The sequence below is a fragment of the Mustela lutreola genome, chromosome X (assembly GCF_030435805.1).
Source record: "Mustela lutreola isolate mMusLut2 chromosome X, mMusLut2.pri, whole genome shotgun sequence".
NCBI lineage: Eukaryota > Metazoa > Chordata > Mammalia > Carnivora > Mustelidae > Mustela > Mustela lutreola.
Window position 1 is genome coordinate 87,195,759 of NC_081308.1, and position 17,531 is coordinate 87,213,289.

The 17,531-nt window shown below is 40.9% G+C and overlaps 1 protein-coding gene and 1 pseudogene across 1 annotated transcript; one reads left to right on the forward strand and one right to left on the reverse strand.

Annotated features, from left to right (window-relative positions):
* Positions 1–3,964: 3,964 nt before the first annotated feature.
* TMSB15A (thymosin beta 15A) lies at positions 3,965–5,062 on the reverse strand. Its single transcript, XM_059158766.1, is given in 3 exon segments — positions 3,965–4,002; positions 4,961–4,985; positions 4,988–5,062. Coding segments are annotated over 3 exon segments (138 nt in total).
* Positions 5,063–5,815: 753 nt separating this feature from the next.
* The window catches only part of LOC131821014 (aspartate aminotransferase, mitochondrial-like), a 47,209-nt pseudogene continuing 35,493 nt past the window's right edge, over positions 5,816–17,531 (forward strand).

Sequence of the window (17,531 nt, forward strand, 5' to 3'; positions counted from 1 at the left end):
TGGAATGCAGGCTTTACTTATATTTCCCATTCTCAGAGGCCACTCCAAGCACATGGTCTTGAGATTATGATGTCATGTTGAGAACACGCACATGATATATGTGACTGAACCCAGTTAGGGCTTCTTTACAAACTTTTAAGATTTGACTGGCACATGTAGGGATCCATTTCTTACTGACACCCAAGAGAAGCCCCGTATGTAAGTTCCCTTTGCTTATTAAAACTCCCACCTACTAACTTGGAGTGGCCTGTCTTTTTCTTCAGTCTCTCTCTACCCTCTGTGTATGGGGGCTGGCTTAAAATTACACCAGGGAAATTCCTGGGAGGAATTACATGCAACAGGATCCATAAGCAGGTATGTCTTGCTAACAAAGTCTCTTTTTGGGTGAGGCCACTGCTCATGCTCTGAGGCCAGGGGGATGACACAGGCTGGACTCCATATTTACGTAGGCCTACTGGCTGGGTTCCAGATGCAAGAAAATCCACTGGACAGGCTTCCTGGTCAGATGGGGCTTCTGGTAGTATTCTGCAGCCACATGGGGCCACTACCTGGGATCTGCAATTACCTTGGTTTAGGTAAACTCACAGGATGTGCTGCCTGATAGGACAGTGCCATGGGGTTGGACTCTACAATTGGGAAGGACTGCAGACTACATTCCACAATCATTCCTGGCCAGGTAAGATTTGTTTATCCAGTTACGCTTTCTGACCAGTTGGTGTCACTAGCTGGACTCTGTTTATGAATGGCCACAAGCAGGTCTTCATGGTCAGATGGAACCTCTGACTGTTGAGCAAGGCTGCTGGCTGGGCTTCCTGCCTGTTTAAGGTTGCAAACTATGTTCAACAATCAGGCAAGGCTGTAAGCTAGGCTCTGCTGCAGGGCAGGGCTGTAGGCCTGGCTGTGCAGCTTGGCAGTACCAAATCATGTGATCTAAGACTACCCAGGGTCACTGTTCACACTCCTTGGTTATGTGAGGCTAAAGGCTATATTTAACGATTTATATTTCACAATTGGGCAAGAATGCTGACTTGAATCTATGCCCAAGCAGAACTGTAGGATGGGCTCCACTTCTCTCCAGGCTCTCTGTCCAGATGTCCTACTCTATGGGACTAGAGGATATACTTACTGGTTGGGTGGGCCAGTGAATTTGCTCTCTGGGCCTGTGAATTTGCTTTCCTACACAGGCAAAGCCATAGAAGGGGCTCAACAGCATATATGGCTCATTAGCTGGAGACCCAAGTTAGACAAAACTGTCAATTAACTCCCATGGCCAGACACATGGCCACAAGCTCAACTTTGCACATGAGCAAAACCAATGGCTAAGATCTCTGCTCAGGCACCACTGCAGACAGGAATGCTGTCTGCCTAGACTGAGCACTAGTTGTTAAGTCGTGCTCGCCTTCTGTCTCTGTTGTCTGGTGGTCAAGACCTGGAGATTTCCACAGTGATCCCTGTGAAATGAGACCCAAGTGGGCCTCCTAGGAAGTGTCCCCACAGCACTAGGAAAGCTCTGTTCTTCCCATTGGAGAAACCATAAGCCGAGGGGGTACTTCTAAGTGCAGTGCTTTACCATCCTTAGGGAGGAACAATACAATAATGATGTCAGTGCTCTTCTTTTATAGTCCTTGGTTTTTATGATCCTGGTGAGGCTTCAGCCTCAGCCCCAAGTCCTGGGATTTTTACAATGGTGTCTTGTCTATGAATGGTTAGTCTTCTTGTGAGGGGCACTAAAGTCAGGAACAACCTATGTCACCATCTTGATGATAACCCTCCTCCAGATTTGCAATAAATTAATTTGGGACCCTAGATTTTAATGCTCATAATGGCTTATTAGAAAAAATCTCCCCCTATTTGGACAGCCAAGTGAATCTAGTGACTATCTCTATATTATATATTTTAAAATGCAGGGTAAAACTACTCTAGATGGGCAAATGTTTTTCTCATCTTGTGTCTGTAGGAGTATTCACTTAGCAACTCTAAGTCTTTGTATTTCTCATCTGCTCCCATTCAGTTTAGCACTTACACTGTCCAGAGTGGAATCAATACCTTAATGTAAAGAATGGTTACCAGATGAAACTGAACAATGGAAGTAATTGTCTACCCCAGCTCACCCGACAACACTCATGTTTTCCTTTAGACTCTTTGAAATGGGCCTAATCTTGTGCTGGATTGGTATACAAATGTAGAGGTTATTGAATTTATCATGGATTTGCAACACGTTTCTCAAATTTGTAAGTGGCAATACTGAAAAGAGAGCAAATGTGTTGGATGACAGCATATGGATTCAAAGAGATCTGATAATGAGCAAATTTGGGCACATCAGCAAACAGTATGGTTCCTCATACATGTAACTTAGATCCAAAGTATCTGAGAATTGTCACATGGAAAAGACAGAGGTACAGGAACAGACACACAACAGCTGACTTCAAATATTGGAGCAGGTATTACTATGTTGTGTGAGCCTCCAGCAGACAGTCCTAGGACTATTGGATAGAAGTTATAGGAAAGCAGATTTGGGCACAGTATAATAATCAGGTCACTGCAAGGGGTTGAATAACCCTATTGGACGATTGTTTTAGGCAAGAGGTAAGGCGTTGGTGATCAACATGGTAGCTTCCAAGTCTTAAATCCTCTAGCTACACTAAGCCCCATGACTGTGCTATCTCACTGACAATTGATCAGAGTTGTCCCACATACTCTTTTGCTTATGTAAGTTTATGCTCTGGTAAAGAAAACAGCTTCCACTTCCTGTGGTTATTTAAACATGTAATCCATCAGAAAGGGGTAATGTAATACTTGAGGTTTCAAATAGGTATGAAGAGAATAATATTTTTGTAGTAAAAGACATGGGTATTAAGAGACTATAGCTTGGATGGTTATACACTCAAATGTTAACAATTCTAATTGATGGGATGTTAGAGATTGCTTTTTACAATTTGAAAGCTGATAAAAGTATTGTTTAAGGTAAGGAATGGAATACAGAATGGACACACACACACACACACACACACACACACACACACTTTGTGCTCACCATGAACACCAAAAATAATTGGTTCAGAAGACAGTAAATTCTGTTCCAGACAAGAATGAGAGCAGAGATTCAGTGTTGCAGATCATTAGCAGGTATTAGATGTCTGAATTTGTGTTCAATAGAAGTGATGTGCTTAGCATGATGTGTGCTAGCTTGTGCCTCTTTCCCCTTTCTCCCATCAAATCCCAGTGTCAGGGGTCTCCTATGAAGTTGAAAAGCACATTACAGAAAGTGAGAGAGCTCAGTTTAAACATCCCAGCTCTTATTTGCCTTAGATCACTTCAGACCCTGTGTTTTCATTTTCTTACTTCTAAGCTAAGGAGGCTAGTCCATGTTACCTCCTCTCCTGAGATTCTCATGGGAGAACCATGATTCCAACTCTATGGAAAAGCACCTAGCATTCGCAAGTCAGAATCCACTGGACCTGGACAAAGGACAGAATTTTCCCTGTGACTAATCTCCTAAAGTGGCTTTAAGCCATTTCGTTTGGCTAAAATGAGTACCTTTGGTGCACTTTCATTCCTTAGAAGACCACCAAGAATGGGCCACCAGAATCTCAAAACAATGACTATACTTATTATTTTATCACTACATTAGAAATGAAAATAAACTGAGAAGTTACAAATGCATGCCACTTCATGAATATCGTCAAGCAGCAGATTCATCCACTGTAGAAAATTAAAAGTAGTTTAACTTTTGGGGATGCAAGGAATACACAAACAAAGGTCATAAATGGTAAGATTATTGACAGCACCTTCCATATGGCATGTATGTATCAATGGAAAATTTTAAAAAGGGAATATTGGCTGGGAAGGGAAGAAATCAGAAGATGCCTAAAATTTCTACAAACACATAGGCTTATATAAAACAAGCCCCAAACTGAGATACTTAAGGAATGTTGAAATTTGGTGTAGGCAGGAGATCCCCATTTTATGACGTTTGAACACGCTCTTTCTCTTGTTGGATAGCTGGGGGGTGGGGGAAACAAACACACACACAAATCATTAAGAAGGCATATTCCTAGGAGTAAGTTCAGTTTTCTTCCAAGAGGTAACTGCCAAGTTATTGAAGCTTGCCATATCTGCTTTAAATTTAGAAGGCTAAGGCACTAACCACAAAACCCCAGTTGAGTGTTTGTGTTGCATGTGCACACATGTTAACCACCTGAACATTTATGAGAACATACATCAACTACATATTTTTTTCATGTGAGAGGCAGATTTACGCTATTGCCATTTTTTCCATAGATTATTCTGAGATTGAAGAGGAAGTGAAGCATTTTCCTCAGATTTATCTATCACTACATAATTAGGAAGTTATAACCTTTCAGGTACTTCTGACTTAACTGCATTATCAAATAACACTGACATGACAAAAAGTGCCTCTCAGGTTTGTGAATATGCTTGGAGTTTTTCTATCAGGCTGTAATTCTCAAAGGAAAATCTGATCCTTTGAAGTCTGGGAACTTTGAGTGTCCCCCAAATCTAAACTTTTTCTCTACCTTATCTTGTCAATCAGGTAGAGAAAGCCAATACTGCAGCTTGTGTCGTTCTTTAGGAATGAAATCATGGATCCAACCTGCTAGATGCAGAAAATGCCTAATAACCATAAAGTGGATGAAACTAAGACTTTTCTAGTCCTTAGTCTAATATTCCAAGATTAGTTATAATGAGATTTTTAGTAATTTTCCAACAAGAAACGAGATTTTTATTTTCCCATTACTTCTTGGGTCTATCTCATGAGAACCATTTATATAACTGAAGTAAGAAAACAACTATTTGATATTTTCAACTGTTGCATTAAATACAATGGTACTCTAATTATTGCTTAGTCAGTGGCAAAATTTACTGGAATAGTTTATTTTCTGAGCCTATAAACGTTCACCATTGTTTTTCTCCACTAGAAACCCCCAGTCCCATGACTTACTTTCCTGTAAAGGGAGAGTATTTTTTTTTCTTCAGTATTGGTTTTCTTCAGTTTTGACCTGTCAAACTTCTTCACTTCAGACAAGTCTGGCTTATCACTCATCTTGACTAAAAGAAAGACTGAAAAAAGTTTTAACTTAAAATCAGCATAACTAATGTCATACTAAGGAATCACAGCCAATAATTCTCATATTTAATATCAATGCGTATTTTATCTGCTGATTTTCAACAAGAAAAAAAGCACACATCTTAGAAAAGTCATGTTTTTATTAGAATACTTTGAATTACACATCACTGCCCCATTTCCAATAAGCAGTAAAAGCCTGAATCAGGATGCACTAGAAACCAAGATGCTATAAAATCCAGAGTCAGTATGTCTGACTCTTTTACATAAGAGCTGAGGTCAAATGGAGGTGACAGAAGCACAAGAAGAGATAGAGATAGAAGAAAAATAAGGACTGTGTTTAACCAACTAACGATTTTGTAACAAGAGACAGCATTTATTTGAGCAAATTCATATTGCATTCAATTAATTTGGGACATTTTTCTTGGATAGTAAGAAGCAGAATTAAAAAAGGGTTAAAAAAAAAAAAGGAGGGTGGCATAAGTTGCACTAGTTTCTTTCCATTTTATCTGCCCAAAGATAGATTCAGGAGCCACAATAAGAGAGGGAGAGGATTTAATCCAGTTATAACTAATTACATGTCTCATATTAGCTCCTTTTGGCACTGGTTTGTAAATGCTGGCAGAAGACACAGCTAATTAGGATCAGACCAAGGACTTCAGCTGAGGAATAAACCAAATAGAGTTGATTTTTACTTCATCATGTTTTCTCTGCATAAGGAGAGTTTAGGAGATGAGGCGCCCTGTGACCATTCTAGATTTATATGAGCAGAGACAACTGAAGAGCCCAGAGATGGGAAAACAAAGGGTCCAGCTCGTGCCTGGTCCCATTCTGGTGGGGTTAAGACACGTCTAGTGCCCAGAGTAGAATGGAGAGGCCCCCAAACAGCCAGAAGTCCCGAGTATGTCTCCCTTCCATCGAGGTCACCCCAAGACCTGATAAGCGACCAGTCGCCCATCTCCAGAGGTAGGAAAACAGGGACTAACAAATTATAAAGGGCTGGGCACATGGGCCGTTTTGTCAGGAGCACTTCGCTTACATTTTAAAATAACCATCATCTTTGTTGGGCGCACATCCCACCTTTTGGCCACAGGAAGGGAGAACGCAAAGCACCAACTCCAGAGGGTCCAAACCCGGCAGCACCCATATTCCTCTAAGTCTCGGGCGTGCAGCCACCGCAGACAGGCCGGCCTTCCAAGGACCCACCCTGGGAGTACTCCGCAACGCTCAGAGGCGGCGCCGCAAAAGACAAAGGCGCGGACTCTCTAGGAGACGCAGTTAGAAAACCCCAGTCCCGACTCAGCCCCACCAGTTCCCGAGAGACCGACCCCTTCCGCCCTGCAGCTGCTGCGCCCTCCTGCCCCCATAGTATTCTGGCTCCGCCAGGACGGCAGGTCCTTACCTGATGGCTTGAAGACGGTTGAAAGGACGACGGCTGGACCAACGCTGCTCCACACACTGGACGAGGTTAACCTTCCTGCGTGGCACCCTGCAGTTATAAGTCGTGGAGCCCACCCAGCTCCAGACCCCTCCCCAACCACTTGATTGGCTGAGGGATCCCAGGTCCTCCTCTTCGCTGCCCCCAACTCCCCCCTCCCCGGGCTTTATTCTTGTAGGCTTGAGTCCACTGTCTCTCCTCTACACAGGACCTCTCTCCTGCATCAGTGTCTTGATGACGTCATACTGGAGCCACCTCCCCAGACACTGTCTAAGCCTTCTCTGATTCGCCGCCAAGGGATTGCCTGCCTGCCTCCCCGGTCTCTCCCACTATTTTCTTGCTAAGGATCCACTTCCCTCCTTCCCAAGTTCACTCATTCTTCCAATATAATTGGGTCCTCTACAATAAGCAAGCGCTTCTTTCTTGCCCAGTTAGGTTCCAACGTCTGGAACCGGGTTTTATAGCCATGGAATCTAAGTACTCTGTGATAACCAAACAATTGTTTAGAAATAATGCGCAGTGGCGTCTGTTCAAATCCTTGGCCAGGTCGTGGAGGAGGGGAGCTCCTTGAGAGGGTGGGCAGTTCAGTCATTCACCCCCACGGCTGAACTTTTCTGTCACAGTGGTGCTCTCCTATGTAAAAGTCACATTTTCAATTTTCTCAGCCACTGAACGTGGTAGTAGTCAGTTTAGAGTAATCACAGGAGGATCTACTGAGGCTATTCATCATTTATCTCCCAATCCCTAGCACTTTGCTTGGCCCACAGAAGACACTAAATACCTGTCTATAGATTGAAGTAATACATCTGTGATAGAGCAGAAATGTGGGACAGTAGCACCCACCCAGTGTCCATGTTGGGGGAGGAAAGTGAGGATCCAGTAGTTACTTGGAAGGACTAAATGTTCAAAGTCATTTTCTGGATACTCACACAGAACCTTAGAGCATTAAGGTAAGATGGAGATAGGACGATGTTTTTAGCTTGTATCCAATATTTGCCATATGGTTCATATATGGTGGTAAAGATACTCTGCATAGATCAGCATCCACTCTGTCCATGAGGATTTCTCAAGCCCTTTTCTTCTCTCCAGTCATTCCTTTTTCTGTGTTCTTGTGACACTTAGTGTTAATTTGAGAGTTTTGTATGTTTGTTGAAGAAATGTTTAAAGCAGAAAGCCACCCTCATTCAACAAATAATATTTATTGAGTGCCTACAATGTCCCAGACACTAAATATAATAAACAATGTTTCCATGACTCAGGTTTGAATGTTTTTAACATTTTGGTTTATTTACTTTTTTTAAAGAATAAAAATAGTACAGAAAAACTGAGGTTCCCTTGACCCTTGCCTTGTGTTCATTTACTCTCCCACTTCCCCAGAGGCAGTCCAATCTTGAATGTGAAGTACAGTTTCTAGACTATTTTTCTATCATTACTGATTTATGCAATCTCTGTTTCTAAGAATGACAGAGTACATTGTGTGGTCCAGTGCTCCACGTGTAAGACTGAATTTCCACATTATTTGGGGTCAACAGGAAGTTCCAGATACCCAACCACCCCACCAAACCCCAAAATTCAAAATCTTCCTTGAATCTATCTGCCTTGAATCTATCAGAATTCACCTAATAACAATGTTTATCTTCATTTATGCCAGTTACCACAAGAACCCTGAGATCCCCCATGACACCCCTCAAATCCTCCATTTTAACCTCCATAAAGCTGTGACCACATCCCTTCCCTAGTTTCTCACACCCCTTCCTTATTCCTAAAACAAAATTCACCCTCAGTAATTCCCCTATATCTTCAACCTCTTCTCTAAATCTGTCCTTTATTATCTTCCCCTAACAGAAACCAGGCTCTCCCTCTGAGGACTCTGTGTACCCTGAAGCCCACTCAAGAGAAGTATATGATTTTTCTCTCACACCACTACCGTACCACAGAACCTGAATGCTGAATAAATGTCTTTCTTGCTTCTCATTGCTGCCTTAAGCAATTCCTCTCTCACATCTTTAAAAACTGCTGGCTTTTGGCAGCTTATCACCAACTAGCCTTTATTGTTGTCATCTACCAAACTTCATTTTCCCATCTCTCCTTATAATTTGAAGATTTTAGCTCCTGGAATGTGGTCATTCTCAATGAAGTAGTACTGTCCTAATTCCTGGTGAGCTCAAGAACAACCATTCTGATGCACTGACTCTCTCAGTTCCTTGAACATTTCTCCTTCATGACATTGTCCTTAACCCCACCTCAGCTACTCACTCACATGGTCATACCCTGGGCCCTGTCATAGCTATTTTAGCAACTTCTCCATAATCTCAATTTCAAACTTTCCTCTTTCTAACTATCACCTCCTTTCTTTTCAGCTCACTCAGAATTCAACCTTCTTTAAACTCACCAAAATCTCCAACCCATAGATCTTATCAGATTTCATCATCCCTTGGTCCCTTATTGATTTTTCTCCCCTCCTTCTCCAGCTTAAATGTTATGTTCAGTCTTCATTAACACTTGTTTACATGTACCCTGTACTCTCCTACCCCTCTCTCACTTTGTATTGTTTCCTTGGAAAAATCATAACCATGACTAAACCAAATACACCTCAAGGAGCTTGAACCCACACAGCTAAACCTAGCTGGAGGAAAATGCACAACCACATGAATAACTTTAACTTGTCTAACATGAACTTCAACCAGGCCCTTAATGCTGCCAGTAAATTACTCAATTACTCAATAGACCTCCTCTTCCTTAAATTTCCAAATGTTTTAAGTTATAATTTCATACTTTCTCTCTCCTCAAACTCCCAACACCACCTCACCATCCCAACTTTTCTGTTACTTTCTATTTTACTAGAAAATTGTAGGTATCAAAAGTGAACTTTCACTGACTTCTACCACCACATCATTTCACCTATCCACACCTGAATCTGTATACATAGACTTCTTGTTGATACCTTTATTAATCAGAGTTCTCCAGAGAAAGAGAACCAATGGGATAGATAGGTAGATGATAGAAAGATATGTAGGGGATTTATTATGAGGGATTGACTTATGTGATCATGAAGGCTGAGAAGTTCCACGATCTGCTAAGTGAAAGCTGGAGGCCCAGCAAAGCCAGTGTTGAACTTCTGGTCAAATTCTGAAAGCCCAAGAACCCAGGGCCAGAGGGTGGCTATGGGAGGTGGGGAGCATGCAATGGTATAAGTCCCAATCCAGTTTCAAAGACCTGAGAACCAGGAGTACCAATATCAAGGGCAGGAGAAGAAGAATGTCTTAGCTTAAGCAGAGAGAATAAATTTGACCTTTCTCTGCATTTTTTCTATTTGAGCCCTCAACAGATTGGATGAAGCCCACTAACATTGGTGAGGGCAATTATTTTTACTCAGTATACTGATCAAAATTCTAATCTCTCCTAAAAACACCCTTGCAGACACACCCAAAAAAGCCCAGTCAAGTTGACACATAAAATTAACCATCATAGAAATTGTCTTATATAAATTAGCCAAAAAGTCTTCAATATGAATGAAATAGAGAAGGATATGCTTGAAAGAATGCTAAAAAATTTCGAGGAACTTTAAAATTTGCTAGTATATATAGAAAGCTATTAAATTTTAAATGCTTTTTAGAAATAATAAAACTGTTGTGTCCTAAAATTGACTAAAAACATTTTGGGATTATTTGGGTTGTCCAAATATAAAAAGAAAACCAAAAAAGATATTTTTAAATCTCAAGAGGAATTAAACTAACCTACCATAAGTAAAATAAATTTTTGCAAACTGGATTTCAGAGAACTATGTCATTAAATTAATAAGGAGATAAGTCAATAAATGTCATGAAACAAGTCAAATATTTAAGTGACTGGAGAGAGAATATCATTTCAAAAAGATTGTAAAGATCTGTAGTACATATTATCCTATTAAACATTAAGCCAAGGACTTGTGTAAGTCCGAGTTCTCCAGAGAAACAGAACCAGTAGGATATATTTACTTCAAAGAGTTTTGTTTATTTACATTTATTTCAAGGAACTGTCTTATGTAACTGTGGGGACTGGCGAGTCTGAATTCCACAGAACAGGCCAACAGGCACATGCAGGAATTAATGCTACAGTCTTGCAACAGAATTTCTTCTTCCTCTGGGAAACCCGAGTTTTTGCCCTTAAGAACTTTCAGGAAAAAAAGGGGGGCACCTGAGTGGCTCAGCTAGTTGAGTATCTTACTTGGTTTTGGCCCAGGTCCACGTAGGGGTCATGGGATTGAGCCCAACTTTTAGCAACCCACCCTTCCTGCTGCTGAGACCCCTGTTGGACTCTATGTTCAGCTGAGAGTCTTCTTGCTTGGGATTCTTTCTCTCCCTTTGCGCCTACCCACCCCCCACCACATGGTCACATGCTGTCTTTTTCTCTCTAAAAATAAATACATAAATATTAAGAAAAAAAAAACTTTTAGTAGATTGGATGAGGCCCACCTACACTATCAAGAATAATCTTTATTTAAAGTCACCTGATTGGGACGCCTGGGTGGCTCAGTTGGTTAAGCAGCTGCCTTCGGCTCAGGTCATGATCCCAGCGTCCTGGGATCGAGTCCCACATCGGGCTCCTTGTTCAGCAGGGAGCCTGCTTCTCCCTCTGCCTCTGCCTGCCATTCTGTCTGCCTGTGCTCACTCTCTCCCCCTCTCTCTCTCTGATAAATAAAAAAAAAAAAAAAAAAATTAAAAAAAAAAAATAAAGTCACCTGATTTCAGATGTTAACCACATCTACAAATACCTCATCACCAATGTCTAGATGGATGTTTAATAAATGAATACTATATGAATACTATAGCCTAGCCCAGTTAACATATCACAGTAACTAAAACACCTTCGTCAAGAACCCTCTCTGGAAGACTAAGTAAGTTCCTTTTGAAACTTTTGCTCTAACAATCTCAAGTCTGCTCTAATGGTTTTTCAATATACAGATTGCCACACACCGTTCTTTCAGCTCAATAAAAATTTATTGAATATCTACAATGTGGTACGTACTATTGGAGTGCCTGTCCCCAAGAAACTCCATAAATTTGAGCTTTTGCAGTTAGTAAGTTTATTTGATCTATTATTACCACTTATTACCTTTAACCAAATGTGTCAGCATTCAAAGGATGCATCTGTATAGACTACTGAAAAAACTTCACCAATAAGATTTGATAAGGGGGGAGGAGTCAAGACAGCGGAGAAGTAGCAGGCTGAGACTACTTCAGGTAGCAGGAGATCAGCTACATAGCTTATCTAAAGATTGCAAACATCTACAAATCCAACAGCAGATGGAAGAGAAGAAGAACAGCAATTCTAGAACAGAAAATCAACCACTTTCTGAAAGGTAAGACTGGCGAAGAAGTGACTCCAAAGCGACGGGAAGATAGACCGCAGGGGGAGGGGCCGGCTCCCGTCAAGTGGTGGAACAACGGAGCACAAAATCGGGACTTTTAGGGCGCCTGGGTGGCTCAGTTGGTTGGACGACTGCCTTCGGCTCAGGTCATGATCCTGGAGTCCCGGGATCGAGTCCCACATCAGGCTCCCAGCTCCATGGGGAGTCTGCTTCTCCCTCTGACCTTCTCCTCGCTCATGTTCTCTCTCACTGTCTCTCTCTCAAATAAATAAATAAAATCTTTAAAAAAAAAAAAAAATCGGGACTTTTAAAGTCTGTTCCGCTTAGGGACATCACTCCAGAGGCTAAACCGGGGTGAAGCCCATGCAGGGTCAGCGTGGCCTCAGGTCCCACAGGGTCACAGAAGGATCGGGGGTGTCTGAGTGTACCAGAGCTTACAGGTATTAGAACGGGAAAGCCGGCTACAGAGACAGAGCCAAGGAGTGAGCTCTCAGCTTGGGGTTACCCTGAACCAGTAACAGGCTCGATGAGCTCGGAGTGGAGCATGGCTGGAGGCCAGGGAGATGGGAGTAAATGGGCGCTGTTCTCTGAGGGTGCACTGAGGAGTGGGGCTCCTCGGGGCTGGAAACCAGGAGGCCACCATTTTCATTCCCGTCCTCCAGAACACTACGGAAAGCGCTCAGGGGACAAAAGCTCCCAAAAGCAAACCTGAGTGGATTACTCAGCCCGGTCCCTGGTAGGGGCAATGCAATTCCGCCTGGGGCAAAGACACTTGAGAATCACTACACCAGGCCCCTCCCTCAGAAGATCAAAAAGAAATCCAGCCATGACCAAGTTCAGCTACCAAGGAGTTCAGTTTCAATACCAAGGACAGCACCGGAATTCCAGAGGAGGAGAAAGCAAACCACGGAACACATGGCTTTCTCCCCATGATTCTTTAGTCTTGCAGTTAATTTAATTTTTTCTTCTTTTTCATTTTTTTCTCCTCTTCTGCTAATTTTTTTAACTTTTACCCTTTTCTTTTTTAACGTTTTTTAACTAGTTTGTCATATATATATATATATGAAAAACTATATATAGTTTTTTCTATTTTAGATTTTTTCTTTATCCGTTTTCTTTTTTAATTGTTTTTCTTTTTTTTTCTTTTCTTACTTTCTGAAACTCTTTTTATCCCCTTTCTCCCCCCTCACGATTTGGGATCTCTTCTGATTTGGTTAAAGCATATTTTCCTGGGGTTGTTGCCACCCTTTTAGTATTTTACTTGCTCCTTCATATACTCTTATCTGAACAAAATGACAATGCAGAAAAATTCACCACAAAAAAAAGAACCAGAGAAGAATAAATGAAACAAGATGGGATTGGGAGGGAGACAAACCATAAGTGACTCTTAATCTCACAAAACAAACTGAGGGTTGCTGGGGGGAGGGGGTTTGGGAGAAGAGGGTGGGATTATGGACATTGGGGAGGGTATGTGCTTTGGTGAGTGATGTGAAGTGTGTAAACCTGGTGATTCACAGACCTGTACCCCTGGGGATAAAAATATATGATTATAAAAAATAAAAAAATTAAAAAAAAAAAAGAACAAGAGGCAGTACCAAAGGCTAGGGACCTAATCAATACAGACATTGGTAATATGTCAGATCTAGAGTTCAGAATGACAATTCTCAAGGTTCTAGCTGGGCTCAAAAAAGGCATGGAAGATATTAAAGAAACCCTCTCAGGAGATATAAAAGCCCTTTCTGGAGAAATAAAAGAAATAAAATCTAACCAAGTTGAAATTTTAAAAAAAGCTATTAATGAGGTGCAATCAAAAATGGAGGCTCTTACTGCTAGGATAAAAGAGGCAGAGGAAAGAATTAGTGATATAGACACCAAATGACAGAGAATAAAGAAGCTGAGCAAAAGAGGGACAAACAGCTACTGGACCACGAGGGGAGAATTCGAGAAATAAGTGACATCATAAGATGAAACAACATTAGAATAATTGGGATTCCAGAAGAAGAAGAAAGAGAGAGGGGAGCAGAAGGTATATTGGAGAGAATTATTGGAGAGAATTTCCCCAATATAGCAAAGGGAACAAGCATCAAAATCCAGGAGGTGCAGAGAACCCCCCTCAAAACCAATAAGAATAGGTCCACACCCTGTCATCTAATAGTACAGTTTACAAGTCTTAGTGACAAAGAGAAAATCCTGAAAGCAGCCTGGGAAATGAAGTCTGTAACATACAATGGTAAAAATATTAGATTGGCAGCAGACTTATCCACAGAGACGTCGCAAGTCGGAAAGAGCTGGCATGATATATTCAGAGAACGAAACGAGAAAAACATGCAGCCAAGAATACTATGTCCAGCTAGGCTATCATTGAAAATAGGAGAGATTAAAAGCTTGCAGGACAAACAGAAACTGAAAGAATTTGCAAACACCAAACCAGCTCTACAAGAAATATTGAAAGTGATCCTCTAAGCAAAGAGAGAGCCTAAAAGTAGTAGATCAGAAAGGAACAGAGACAATATACAGTAACAGTCACCTTACAGGCAATACAATGGCACTAAATTCATATCTCTCAATAGTTACCCTGAATGTTAATGGGCTAAATGCCCCAATAAAAAGACAAAGGGTATAAGAATAGATAAAAAAACAAAACCCATCTATATGTTGCCTCCAAGAAACTCATTTTAAGCCCGAAGACACCTCCAGATTTAAAGTGAGGGGGTGGAAAACAATTTACCATGCTAATGGACATCAGAAGAAAGCAGGAGTGACAAACCTTATGTCAGATCAATTAGATTTTAAGCCAAAAACTGTAATAAGAGATCAGGAAGGACACTATATCATAATCAAAGGATCTGTCCAACAAGAAAATCTAACAATTTTAAATAGCTATGCCCCTAACGTGGGAGCAGCCAACTATATAAACCAATTAATAACAAAATCAAAGAAATACATCAACAATAATACAGTAATAGTAGGGGGCTTTAACACTCCCCTCACTGAAATGGACAGATCATCCAAGCAAAATATCAACAAGGAAATAAAGGCCTTAAATGACACACTGGACCAGATGGACATCACAGATATATTCAGAACATTTCATTCCAAAGCAACAGAATATACATTCTTCTCTAGTGCACATGGAACATTCTCCAGAATAGATCACATCCTGGGTCCTAAATCAGACCTCAACTGGAATCAAAAGATTGGGATAATTCCCTGTATATTTTCAGACCACAAGGCTCTGAAGATAGAACTCAATCACAAGAGGAAGTTTGGAAAGAACCCAAATACATGGAGACTAAACAGCATTCTTCTAAAAAATGAATGGGTCAACAAGGAAATTAAAGAAGAATTGAAAAAATTCATGCAAACAAATGATAATAAAAACACAACTGTTCAAAATCTGTGGGACACAACAAAGGCAGTCCTGAGAGGAAAATATATAGTGGTACAAGCCTTACTCAAGAAACAAGAAAGGTCTCAGGTACACAACCTAACCCTAATCTAAAGGAGCTTGAGAAAGAACAGGAAAGAAACCCTAAAGCCAGCAGGAGAAGAGAAATCATAAAGATGGGAGAAGAAATCAATGAAATAGAAACCAAAAAAACAATAGAACAAATCAATGAAACTAGGAGCTGGTACTTTGAAAGAATTAATAATATTGATAACCCCCTGGCCGGACTTATCAAAAAGAAAAGAGAAAGGACCCAAATAAATAAAATCATGAATGAAAGAGGAGAGATCGCAACTAACACCAAAGAAATACAAACTATTATAAGAATATACTATGAGCAACTCTACGCCAACAAATTTGACAATCTGGAAGACATAGATGCATTCCTATAGACATATAAACTACCACAACTGAACCAGGAAAAAATAGAAAGCCTGAACAGATGCATAATCAGTAAGGAGATTTAAACAATCATCAAAAATCTCCAAACAAACAAAAGCACAGGGCCACATGGCTTCCCAGGCAAATTCTACCAAACATTTAAAGAAGAACTAATTCCTATTCTCTTGAAACTGTTCCAAAAAATAGAAATGGAAGGAAAACTTCCAAACTCATTTTATGAGGCCAGCATCACCTTGATGCCAAAACCAGACAAGGATCCCATCAAAAAAGAGAACTACAGACCAATATCCTTGATGAACACGGATGCGAAAATTCTCACCAATATACTAGCCAATAGGATTCAACAGTACATTAAAAGGATTATTCACCACAGCCAAGTGGGATTTATTCCAGGGTTGCAAGGTTGGTTCAACATCCGCAAATCAATCACTATGATACAACACATTAATAAAAGAAAGAACAAGAATCATAGGATACTCTCAATAGGTGCTGAAAAAGCACTTGACAAAGTACAGCATCCCTTCCTGATCAAAACTCTTCAAAGTGCAGGGATCGAGGGCACATACCTCAATATCATCAAAGCCATCTATGAAAAACCCACCGCAAATACCATTCTCAATGGAGAAAAACTGAAAGCTTTTCCGCTAAGGTCCGGAACACGGCAGGGATGTCATTTATCACCACTGCTATTCAACATAGTACTAGAAGTCCTAGCCTCAGCAATCAGACAACAAAAGGAAATTAAAGGCATCCAAATCAGCAAAGAAGAAGTCCAACTATCACTCTTCGCAGATGATATGATACTATATGTGGAAAGCCCAAAAGACTCCACTCCAAAACGCTAGAACTTGTACAAGAATTCAGTAAAGTGTCAGGATATAAAATCAATGCACAGAAATCAGTTGCATTTCTCTACACCAACAACAAGACAGAAGAAAGAGAAATTAAGGAGTCCACCCCATTTACAATTGCACCCAGAACTATAAGATACCTAGGAATAACTTAACCAAAGAGGCTAAGAATCTATACTCAGAAAACTATAGAATACTCATGAAAGAAATTGAGGAAGACACATTTTTTTTTAATTTTCAGCATAACAGTATTTATTATTTTTGCACCACACCCAGGCTCCATGCAATCCCTGCCCTTTCTAATACCCACCACCTGGTTCCCACAACCTCCCTCCCCCACCACTTCAAACCGAAGGGGCACTATTTTTTTTTTTTTATAAACATGTATTTCTATCCCCAAGGGTACAGGTCTGTGAATCGCCAGGTTTACACACTTCACATCACTCACCAAAGCACATACCCTCCCCAATGTCCATAACCCCACCCCCTCTTCTCCCAAACCCCCTCCCCCCAGCAACCCTCAGTTTGTTTTGTAAGATTAAGAGTCACTTATGGTTTGGCTCCCTCCCAATCCCATCTTGTTTCATTTATTTTTCTCCTACCCACTTAAGCCCCCATGTTGCATCACCACTTCCTCATATCAGGGAGATCATATGATAGTTGTCTCTCTGTTTGACTTATTTCGCTAAGCATGATAGGCTCTAGTTACATCCATGTTGTCACAAATGGCAAGATTTCATTTCTTTTGATGGCTGCATAGTATCCCATTGTGTATATATACCACATCTTCTGGATCCATTCATCTGTTGATGGACATCTAGGTTCTTTCCATAGTTTTGCTATTGTGGACATTGCTGCGATAAACATTCGGGTGCACGTGACCCTTTGGACCACTACGTTTGTATCTTTAGGGTAAATACCCATTAGTGCAATTGCTGGGTCATAGGGCAGTTCTATTT